The sequence below is a fragment of the Mobula hypostoma genome, chromosome 1 (genome assembly GCF_963921235.1).
Source record: "Mobula hypostoma chromosome 1, sMobHyp1.1, whole genome shotgun sequence".
NCBI classification, from domain to species: Eukaryota; Metazoa; Chordata; class Chondrichthyes; order Myliobatiformes; family Myliobatidae; genus Mobula; species Mobula hypostoma.
The window spans coordinates 16,637,363-16,649,051 of record NC_086097.1 but is presented as its reverse complement, the minus strand read 5'-3'; the positions used below and the strand labels follow the sequence as shown (position 1 = coordinate 16,649,051).

The window sequence follows — 11,689 nt, the reverse complement described above, 5'->3', positions numbered from 1 at the left end:
AGATCTCTATTCCAGACAGCACCCTCTCCAAAGCTTCCATATCCTTCTTATAATGTGACCAGAACTGAACTCAATACTCCAAAGTATGGTCTAACCAGAGTGGCAACTTTGAGGGACCAATGGGCATCGACCCCGCGATTTCTCTGTTCCCCCTCCCCCCACATTGCAAAGAGTCCTGACTTTAACCTTGTAATCTGCCATCAAATTCGACCTTCCAGAGTAAGTCACTTCACATTTTTCCGCATTGAACGCCATGTGCTACTTCTCAGTTTGGCTCTGCCAACAGCACCAACTTCAGTGTCAACTAAACCTGCGCCATGCGGGATCACAAGGCGCTTTGGCGACGTCAGGTCCGACGTTGGACGCTCGACGACGAGCGTGTTACGAATGCGCGTACAGTACGTGACGCGATGACGCCCGACCGTCTGCTTTTTTCATTTTGTTTGTGATGGCGCTCGTCAGGGGAGAATGAAGGAGAGTCTGAAATATTGACTGCCTGTCGTCGGATATTTCGACTTCAGTTCGACAGCGCAATCTGTCAGAGTTGTGATAACATCCGGCACATTTTACACCCATCGAGTTACTTTCGTTGGTTGAACGTGTTTGGCTAAAGGTTTACACTCGATGTATCCGTCATGGGGTCGGTATGGTGGGGGAGGGGCGCACCTTCCATACTATGGCGGAGCTGCTCAGCCGCCGCTCCTTCCTGCGCCGCGTGTGCCGGCCCCGGGGCTCGTTGTTGGTCCCACCACCGTACCCCCGCCGGTCCCTAGTACCGGTTTAACGTCTAACTTCCAGACACTAAGGGAGCAGCATCTCCAGCAGATGCAGCAGTTGCAGCAAATGCACCAGCAGCAGTTGCAGTCAGTCTTGCAGTATCCTGCCCATCAGCACCAACCACCACCGTCAATACCACCGCCACCTTTACCACCTCATCTGCAACAACCTCCACCGAACATTTGGGACACCAGCAATGCCCCGAGCCAACTCACCCAGAGTAGCCAATCCACTCAACAACATCCAGATTACTCCGCCGTGGCTTTACAGGTGAGATAAAAAGAAAGAATAAACACAACTCTTACATCTATTTTTTAAAAAGATGTACGTTGAATGTCAAAACAAAAACAGGTCATCCTGATGCTAAAATAATGTAAGAACATTTATGAAAAGTCACATAATAAATGCTCTGATCTTAAATTTTGTTCGGGATTGCATGAACAGAACCACGTTTTCCCGTTTGAACCATTAAAAATGTCACTATATAGTAGCACTAAACAGTGGTCAGTCAGTGAAGGGGATTGTATGTTGCCAATTTCTTTCTAGTCAGCCAGTTTGCAAGTTTTGCATTAGATCATGGCTACCTACTGATGAGATTGGAATGCCTTCCCTCAGGCCTCTTACCTTTTCTCCCCATCTGCCTGTCACCTCCCCTGGTGCTCCACTCCTACTTATTTAATTAGAGAAACAGCGCTGGATAGGCCCATCCTTCAAGCCGCACCACCCCACAACCCTGATTTAACCCTAACCTATTCACAGGATAATTTACAGTGACCATTTAACCTACCCAGTATCTCTTTGGACTATGGGAGGAAACAGAGGACCCAGAGAAAACCATCTGGCTTCACCTATCACCTTCTACCTTGTTACACCTTCTCCTCCCCTCATTTTTTTTTATTCTGGCATCTTCCCTTTACCTTTCCAGTCCTGCTGAAGGGTCTCAGCCCGAAATGTCAATTGTTCATTTATTTCCATAGATGCTGTCTGACCTGCTGAGTTCCTCCAACATTTTGTGTGTGTTGCTTTGGATTTCCAGCATCTACAGAATCTCTTGTGTTTAAAGTTAAACTAGTGTACAAATTATACTTACTAGTGTTTCAGTTCCAGTGAATTTCCTGATGGTGATATGTTGCAGTTTTATTTATTAAGCCCTTTTATTTGAAGGGTATAGGAGTAATGTGATCATTTCGTAGCAGATCAGTTTTGTTACTGCACAGTGGTATGTTGAGATTGGAAACTCCTCTGCAAACTGTATCTAGGTTACTTTTCATTTGATTAATACAGATACATTAAGCTTTTCTTTAGCCAGCAGGCTTTGATTTGGGAAGAAGTGAAATGTTACACTACTTCAAAGAAAAAATGATAATACAGGATTTTTTTCCTGCATGCCAGATACCATTTACAGTACTGTGCAAAAGTCTTAACCACCCAAGATTCTTCATATGGTTTCAGATGGTGTATTCTCCACAGAGTCCTGATCTAAACATAATTGAGACCCTGTGATTACCAGGGGAGACAAAAGCAAGCGGGACTGCCTAAGGTTGCAGAAGAACTGTGACAAGTTCTCCAAGAAGCTTGGATAACCTACCAGCTAAGTTTCTTAAAACTGCTCAACAGTGTGCCTAAGAAAATTGATGCAGTTTTAAAGGCAAAGGGTGGTCACTCGAAATATTGATTTGAATTAGTTTTTTTTACTGTTTACTGCTCCTTATAGTAATTCTTTTGATATTTAGAAATGTTTCATTTCTTTATTTTTGAAAGCATCTTCCCTTTACAGATTTTTTTAAACTTGTGCTTAAGACTTCTGCACAGTGTTGCATTTTAAGTAAGTACTATTCCAACAAAATTAAGAAATTGGGTAGAGTTATATTATATCTTGGCAGTATTATATTATATCTACTATATGGTGAGCTTTTGCTGGGCAAGAAAAATTGAGATAGGCCCTTTAAGTGGTTCAAAGATTGCATGAAAGCTAACATTACGCATGCTGGGTTTGTACCAGAATGGCAAGAACAGAGTGGCCAATGAGCTGAGGTTAGAACTGCTCACAACATCCTGGAGGAGAGATACTAAGCAGTACTAATCACTACCCGACAAAGAAGGAAAGCAATAGCAGTAGTTCCACTTCCAGATCAGCCAGTTTTGCATGTCCTTGTGGACGTCTGATGCTCACAATTTGGACTCAGCAGCCAACTACACAACAGAACTGCACAAATCTAACTGTATCAGATAGAACAACCAGTCATTATTTTTATATTGTTTTTCCCAAAGAAACACTGGATTTTTTTGCTATAGCTGTACACAAAGGCAGAAGGGTACACTTTAAGAGTAAGTTACTTGGTCCCTCCAATTTGCTTTGCCATTTAATAAGATCATGACTGATTAGTTTGTGGCTTTCATTTGGCATTACTACTGGAGAAGGTGCTGGGGAAACTGAATGGCCTAAAGATGGATAAATCATCTAGACCAGGTAGACCACATCCCAGAGTTTTTGAAGGAGGTAGCGAATAGATTTGAGAAGCATTAATGGTGATCTTTCAGGAATTCGGGTTAGGGTGGGCCCCAGAGGACTGGAAAATTGCAAGAAGGGAGGGAGGCAAAAGACAGGAAGCTATAGGCTGGCTGATAAGATTTTAGAGTCCATTATTAAAGAAACAATTTCTGAGTAATTGGAAATACATGATAAAATAGCACATTCAGCAAGAGCAAATCTGCAGATGCTGGAAATCAAAATAATACACACAAAATGTTGGAGGAACTCAGCAGGCCAGGCAGCATCGACATTTCGAGCTGAGACCTTTCTTCAGGATTGGAAAAAGAAATGAGAAATCAGAGTAAGAAGGTGGGGGAGTGGAGCAAGTAGTACAAGGTGGTAGATGATAGGTGAAACTAGGAGAGGGGGAGGGCTGAAGTAAAGAGCTGGGAAGTTCACACTCTCATCTTATCACCTTACCTGCCCATCACCTCTCACTGGTGCTCCTCCCCCTCCCTTTTCTTCCATGGCCTTCTGTCCTCTCCAGCTCATTATCTCTTTCACCAATCGACTTCCCAGTTCTTTACTACTCTCCCCTTTCCTGGTTTCACCTATCAGCTACTACCTTGTACTTCCTATTCCCCTGTACTTCTTGCTCCCCTCTGTCCCCACCTTCTTACCCTGACTTCTCATCTGTTTCCAGTCTGGAGGAAGGGTCTTGGCCTGAAACATCGACTGTTTACACTTTTCCATAGATGCTGCCTGGCCTCCTGAGTTCCTTGAGCAATTTGTGTGTTTAACAAATTCAGCAAGGTTTTGTTAAGGAGAGATGTACCCTGACAAATCTGTTAGAATTCTTTGAGGAGACAACAAAGCAAGTTAAACAAGTGAAAGTCAGTGGGTGTTATTCATTTGGATTTTCAGAAGGCATTTGACAAAATGTTGCACAAGAGGCTGATTGAGACTTTATAAAGCACTGGTGAGGCCTCACTTGGAGTATTGGAAGAAGGTTTGGGCCCTTTATCTTCGAAAGTATCTTTTGAAACTGGAGAGGGTTCAAAGGAGGTTCACAAAAATGATTCCAGGGTTAAATGGCTTGTCATATTGAGAGCATTTGATGGCCCTGGGCCTGTATTCACTGGAATTCAGAAGAATGAGGGGTGACTTAATTGAAAACTATCAAATGGTGAAAGGCCTTGATAGAGTGGATGTGGAGATGATGTTTCCTATAGTGTCTAAGACCAGAGGACACAACCTCAGAATAGAGGGGCATCCCTTTAGAATGGAGATGAGGAGGAATTTCTTTAGCCAGAGAGTGGTGAATCTGTGGAATTTGTTGCCTCAGGCAGTTGTGGAGGCCAGGTATTTATGTCTGTTTAAGGCAAAGGTTGATAGATTCTTGATTAATCAGGGCATGAAGGGATACAGCGTTGGGGGGGGGGAGGAAATCGGGGCTGAAAGGAAAAATGGGTCGGCCGTGATGAAATGACAGAGCAGATTTGATGGGCCAAGTGGCCTAATCCTGCTCCTATATATTATGGTCTTGTGGTCTAAGCAAGTTAACAGCCCGTAGTGTAGAGGTGAAGCACTAATGTGAATACGAGATTGACTGACTGTCAGAAGTCAGTGGAGAGAAAGGGGGTGTTTACTGGGTGGCTGCAGGTGACCAGTAGAGTTCTGCAGGAGGTGATGTTGGGATCTCAGTTTTTCATTATATACATTAATCTGGATGAAGGAACTGATGATATTTGGCGAAGTTTGAAGATATTAGCAAGATAGATGCATAACAGTTGGTGTTGTAGAGATAGGGTGTTTATATAAGGACTTCGACAGATTGGGAGAGTGGGCAAAGAAGTGGCATGGGGAAGTGTAGGGTTGCAGGCTCTGGAGTGAGTCCAAGGAGGTTTATAAGAATGATCTCAGGATCCCAGGAATGAAAGGCTAGAGGTTCTTCTTTAAACACTCTTTAAGCTTGTTAATGCCCCTGACTAAAGAATTCTTGATCACTTTTGCTTGGCTAGACTTTGCTGTACGACAGTAATGATGCCACTGATCCGGCTGCTGCTGTCATTTTTTCCTCAGGGACTACCTTCTCCAACAGTATATTTGTTTGAGAAGGAAACAGCTACTGGGAGCTTTTACATTACCTGCCTGCCCCTCCTAGCAGTTATCCATTTATGCGGCTCAAATTTTGATGTGACCAGCTGTCACATCATGATGCGTGCCATCTTGAGAGGAGCTACAGCTGTACACATTTCCTGTAGATATAGTCATTAGGGACATTTTAATATTCATTCATCTTGCACATCTGAGAACCAGAGCATACCACTCCACTGACTGGCATTACTGCTCCTTTAATAACTAGTGGTCTAAAGAAAAGGGGGGAAATCTTACCTTCCCTTAACTCAGGAATGACTTTCTGAAAATGCTTGCTGTGGTAGAGCCTGCCTCCCTTTTATTCTCTGCTAGGCCTCATAGCACAAATTTTTTTTTCAGTTTCTCACCTGAAGCCCACAGGTTAAATGGTCACTGCTCCTCCTCCTTGATGCTAGGCCTCACAGTATGAAAATAAGCAATTCCTCACCTGAAGCACACTTTTTAGCAGTCATAGTTCCTCCTCCTTTGCTGCCAGTCTACACAGTTCAAAAGTAAAAACCAGATGATGGGTCTTGGCCCAAAACGTCATCTGTACTCTTCCATAGATGCTGCCTGGCCTGCTGAGTTCCTCCAGCATTTTGTGTGTGTTGCTTAGATTTCTGTCATTTGCAGATTTTCTCTTGTTTGTAAAAACCAAATGAGATAGGGTCAAAATAATCGTATGTATGAGTCTGGGCATGGAATAGATATTGGTCACTTACTTGAGGAAAGGGAGGGAGAGCAAACAGCAGATACTACATTCAGTTTAGCCTAAAATCAGTAGTGAGGGAATGCTAGAATCTTTTGTAAAGGATGTGAGCACACTGCGCGGCATGCTGGTGTAGCAGTTGGTGTAATGCTATTACAGTGGTAGCAACCTGGGTTCAAATCCATCATTGTAAGAATTTTTCCCTGTGACCTTGTGGGTTTCCTCACACATTACAAAGACTTGTGAGTTAGTGGTTTAGTTGGTCACATGGGTGTAATTGAGCAGTATGGGCTCGGTGGGCTGGAAGGGCCCTGTTACTGTGGTGGCATGCATCATTGGACTCACTGTGGCGCATACAGCAATATTATAGTTCAGAGTTTCAGGAAGGTACTCACACTATAGTTTGAGCCAGACAAATGGATGACCACCATGAGGAGCAGGCAGGTGGTGCAAAATAGATATATAAAAAGAAAATTCTTAAAATATTAAATAGATTTTAAATATAGACAATATTAAAATATAGATAAAGTCAGGGTGGACTTATGAAAAGGAAAATGTATTTGACAAATTTACCAGAGTTGATTTGGCAATGTAGCTGATAGAATATATAAGACAAAAACAACAGATCTTTTTAATTTGGAGATACAACACAGTAACAGGCCCTTCCAGCCTCAGAAGCCCATGAGACCAATTAATCTATACCTCTTTGGAATGTGGGAGGAAACCCCTACACGGTCACGGAGAGGACATACAAACTCTTTACAGATAGCAGTGTAATTGAACCCTGGTTGCTGGTGCTTTAATAATATTCCACTACCATGCCATCGATTAATGCATTTAGATTTGGTCATGCTCTTTTCTCACTGCTGCCATCAAATAGAAGGTACAGCTGCCTCAGGACTTGCACACCAGGTTCAAGAACAGTTAATACCCCTTAACCATCAGGCCCTTGAACAAAAGGGGATAACTACACTCATTTAAGGATTCTTTTGTCTTGTTATTTCATGCTTATTGTTTATAACTGTTTATATCCACATTTGCAGTTTGTTGTCCATTGATCATGTTTACTATTGTATAGATTTGACATGTATGTACTCTGATAATAAATTTAACTTTGAACTTTGTCCTGCAAAATTAAACCACGTACAACTAGCAGTAGTATACTAACATAGATTGAAAATTGGTGGACAGATAGGAAGGAGGAGTTTTTTTGGTATTTTAGGTAATTACTAATAATAATTTACTATACAGCTTGGCCTCCCGACGTTCATAATCTCTATCAATGATTAGATGAGATAACTTAATGTGATATTTCTTTCTGGGTGGGAATATGAGGTGTGAGGAGGATCTCACAGTGATCCAGACAAGTTGAATGAGAGGTTACGTATCAGAATCAGGTTTATTATCACTGAAATTTGTCGTTTCATGGCAGCAGTACAGTGCAATACATAGAAAGTGCTATAAATACAAAAAGAATATATAAAAAATAATTAGTGTAAAAAGGGGAGTAGTGTTCATGGGCTGTTCAGAAATCTGATGGGGGGGGGGAATAGAAGTTATTTCTAAAATGTTGAGTGTGTGTCTTTAGGCTCCTGTACCATCTCCCTGGTGGTAGTAATGAAAAGAGGAATGTCCTGGATGACAAGGGTCCTTAATGATGAATGCCGCCTTTTTTGCACTGCCTTTTGTGGAGGCCCTCAATGCTGGGGAGGCTAGTTTACAACCCACTGCAGCCTTTCCAGTCTTGTGCATCGGTATCTCTGTACAAGACAGTGAAGCAACCATTCAGAATACAGCAGAATCCTCCAGATGTCCTGGAAGAGTAAGCAGATCAACAGTAAAAAACAAATGAAGGGTCTCGGCCTGAAACATTAACTGTACTCTTCCATAGATGCTGTCTCATCCCAGGCCAGTATCCTCAGCACTGAGATTCTAATTATTATGAGAAAGTCTGCAGATGCTGCAAATCCAAAGTAACACACACACAAAATGCTGGAGGAACTCAGTAGGCCAGGCAACATCTATGGAAAAGCTAAAACAGTTGTCGATTCAGGGCGAGACCCTTCTTCAGGACTGGAAAGGAAGGGGAGAAGTCCAATTATATTCATTCAACTACCTTGGGCAGGCAACGTAGTTCACATGTCTGACACCAGGCTCTCAAAACAGACACTTTTCCCAGCTTTTCATGGGAAGAAATTTCCAGGCAAACAGGAAGATACTCAAGGATCTGTTCAAAGCCTCCTTGAATGCGTTGTCTCTGCAGCCTGCTTGAAATCTCCAATGCATGACTTAAAGTGGAGAAGGAGCATTGGGATACTTTTGAGGACTTTGCACATACACCTGGAGCATGCATAAACCCTGGGAGAAGCACATCACCTCATAAGCAACCCACTTGTCTGCTATTTGGCACTTTCCCCCATGTGGAAGAGTGGTTTTCCTACAGCAGCCTTCTCCACCGCAGCACTTGTACATTTTGGAGTGGAAGAAAGTCAAGCAAATCATTGTTGATGCTGAGGACCTGCCAAAGAAGAAGCAATCATGGCTCAGTTTTGTAGGGATAAGTAGAAGGATGAAGTATTATAAGTGGCTAGAAATTATAACAAGCTGATGTACAACATGACCTAGCTGTTCTTCCATCATATTCTTTTTCATGCCGACAATACTGTAAAGTAAGAAAAAATTGGTGTAAAACTATAAAAACATTCACCAAAGAGAGAGAGACAAAATGCCATTTCTGCAGTCCACACCAAAGCGTGAGATTCAGCAGTATTTGACTTGCTTGTAAGTTTCAAGGTTAGACTTCTGTCTCAGAAGAATTTAAGCAAGCTTATGTGAATTTTTATTTTTTCAGTTTTTTTATTTATGCGCCAGCCCAATGAGCTGTGCTGTCTTGCCCATCTAGTTAACATTTTCAGTTTAAGATGGTGGCACGTTCAGATGTAGCAACCATTCAGTCTCTTGGTGTAATAGTTCATCCTTTGGGACATACTGCTGGCTATTACATATACTGTGCACAGAATTCCATCTCCTTAGTAAACTGTTGGACTGCTGAGAAGCTCTGCAGCTTGAGCTTACTGCACACACTATTGCCTGTGACAGTCATCCATGGAAGATGCCATCGAAAGCAGTGCACTAGAAAGCAAAAGGGGGGGAAGCTTACTCAGATCTGTGAGAGACTCAGATTGAAGCCCTTCAGCCCAGCTCTCCTGTCATTCTTTCTGGCAAACATTCATTCATTTGAAAATGAACTTGACTACCGGTGCCTGAGACTAAACCAGTAAGAGATGAAGAACTGCACATTGATTCTCATCGAAACTCAGGACATCATTCCAGATGTGGTGATCCAGCTGGAGGATTTCAGCACATTTCGGGTCAACAGGAATCCAACAATCTCAGACAAACTCTGTGGTGGTGGCATCTGTATTTACGTAAATAAGAACTGGTGTATGGACACTTTTAACAATGGCATCCCACTGTTCACTGATGATTGAGTTCATTTTTGTGAAGTGCAGACCATTTTATATACCTAGGGAGTTCACTATAATTGTGTTGATAGTTGTTTCTATTCTTAAGCCTTGCTAATGCTGGTGAGGCGCTGCATGAGCTCTACAGTGCCATCAGTGGTTTTCAAACGAAACACCCTGATGGTATCTTTATTGTCGCTGTTGATTTTAACCATGCAAACCTAAAAACAGTCCTGCCGAAATTCCACCAGACCTGGTTTATATTAATATACCAGGTGCATATAAAGCAGTTCCCATTGGGCTCTCAGATCACTTACCTGTTATGGTAATTCCAACATGCAAACCATCTGCTAAACAGGCCAAACCAGTTCTGAAGGTGGTGAAAACCTGGCCTAAGGGAGCCTGTCTTGACCCAAAATGTTGACTGTACTCTTTTCCATAGATGCTGCCTTGCCTGCTGAGTTCCTCCAGTATTTTGTGTGGGTTGCTGAAGGAACAATTTCAGCATTGCAGGACTGCTTACCTAATACAAACTGGGGAATGTTCAGGGGGCTGCTACCTATGGCAACCACGTTAACATTGAGGAATACGTGGATTCTGTGACCAAGTACATAGAGAGGTGTACTGAGGATGTTAGCATGAAACCATCCAGGTGGGGGCAAAGCTGAAGCCATGGCTTACTGAAGAGATCTGTGCATTGCTGAGGGATCCTGATATTGCCTTTAGATCAGGGGATGTGATAGCTCTCACGGATGCAAGAACTGTGTTTTCCCGCTCCATCAGGAAGGCAAAAATTAAACATTATCACAGAATATCCAACCACTTCTGCGATACCAGAGACATGAAGCACATGTGGCAGGGAATTCAGAGGATTGCAGACTACAAATCTACTGCGTGCATCATTGACCAGGTTGCCTCACTTCCCGACAAGCTGAATGTCTTTTACACCCAGTTTAATGCACAGAACAAAGTGCTGGCGAGGAAAGCATCCCTCCCCCAAGGGAGCAGACTCTCCTGGCTAAGCTGGGGTGAGAAAGATCCTGGACATAGTAGGGTACCGCAAGGCTCAGTGCTGGGACCCCAGTTGTTTACAATATATATTAATGACTTGGATTGGGGAATTAAATGCAGCATCTCCAAGTTTGCGGATGACACGAAGCTGGGCGGCAGTGTTAGCTGTGAGGAGGATGCTAAGAGGATGCAGGGTGACTTGGATAGGTTGGGTGAGTGGGCAAATTCATGGAAGATGCAATTTAATGTGGATAAATGTGAAGTTATCCACTTTGGTGGCAAAAATAGGAGAACAGATTATTATCTGAATGGTGGCCGATTAGGAAAAGGGGAGGTGCAATGAGACCTGGGTGTCATTATACACCAGTCATTGAAAGTGGGCATGCAGGTACAGCAGGCGGTGAAAAAGGCGAATGGTATGCTGGCATTTATAGCAAGAGGATTCGAGTACAGGAGCAGAGAGGTACTACTGCAGTTGTACAAGGCCTTGGTGAGACCACACCTGGAGTATTGTGTGCAGTTTTGGTCCCCTAATCTGAGGAAAGACATCCTTGCCATAGAGGGAGTACAAAGAAGGTTCACCAGATTGATTCCTGGGATGGCAGGACTTTCATATGATGAAAGACTGGATGAACTAGGCTTGTAATCGTTGGAATTTAGAACATTGAGGGGGGATCTGATTGAAACGTATAAAATCCTAAAGGAATTGGACAGGCAAGATACAGGAAGATTGTTCTCGATGTTGGGGAAGTCCAGAATGAGGGGTCACGGTTTGAGGATAAAGGCGAAGCCTTTTAGGACCGAGATTAGGAAAAACTTCTCCACACAGAGAGTGGTGAATCTGTGGAATTCTCTGCCACAGGAAACAGTTGAGGCCAGTTCATTGGCTATATTTAAGAGGGAGTTAGATATGGCCCTTGTGGCTAGGGGGATCAGAGGGTATGGAGGGAAGGCTGGTGCAGGGTTCTGAGTTGGATGATCAGCCATGATCATAATAAATGGCGGTGCAGGCTCGAAGGGCCGAATGGCCTACTCCTGCACCTATTTTCTATGTTTTCTATGTTTAGCCACGAAAAGCTGTGGAGCCCGATAACATGTTCTGAAACATTGGGCAGCCCA

At 43.1% G+C, this 11,689-nt stretch overlaps 1 protein-coding gene across 2 annotated transcripts in view; it reads left to right on the top strand.

Annotated features, from left to right (window-relative positions):
* Positions 1-424: 424 nt before the first annotated feature.
* Positions 425-11,689, top strand: part of LOC134344335 (YLP motif-containing protein 1-like) — a 123,204-nt gene continuing 111,939 nt past the window's right edge. For both annotated transcript variants that reach the window (XM_063043945.1, XM_063043937.1), the window contains exon 1: positions 425-1,047. In XM_063043945.1, coding sequence (XP_062900015.1) covers positions 625-1,047 — 423 coding nt within the window. In that variant the 5' untranslated portion in view covers positions 425-624. The remainder of the gene's footprint in view (positions 1,048-11,689) is intronic.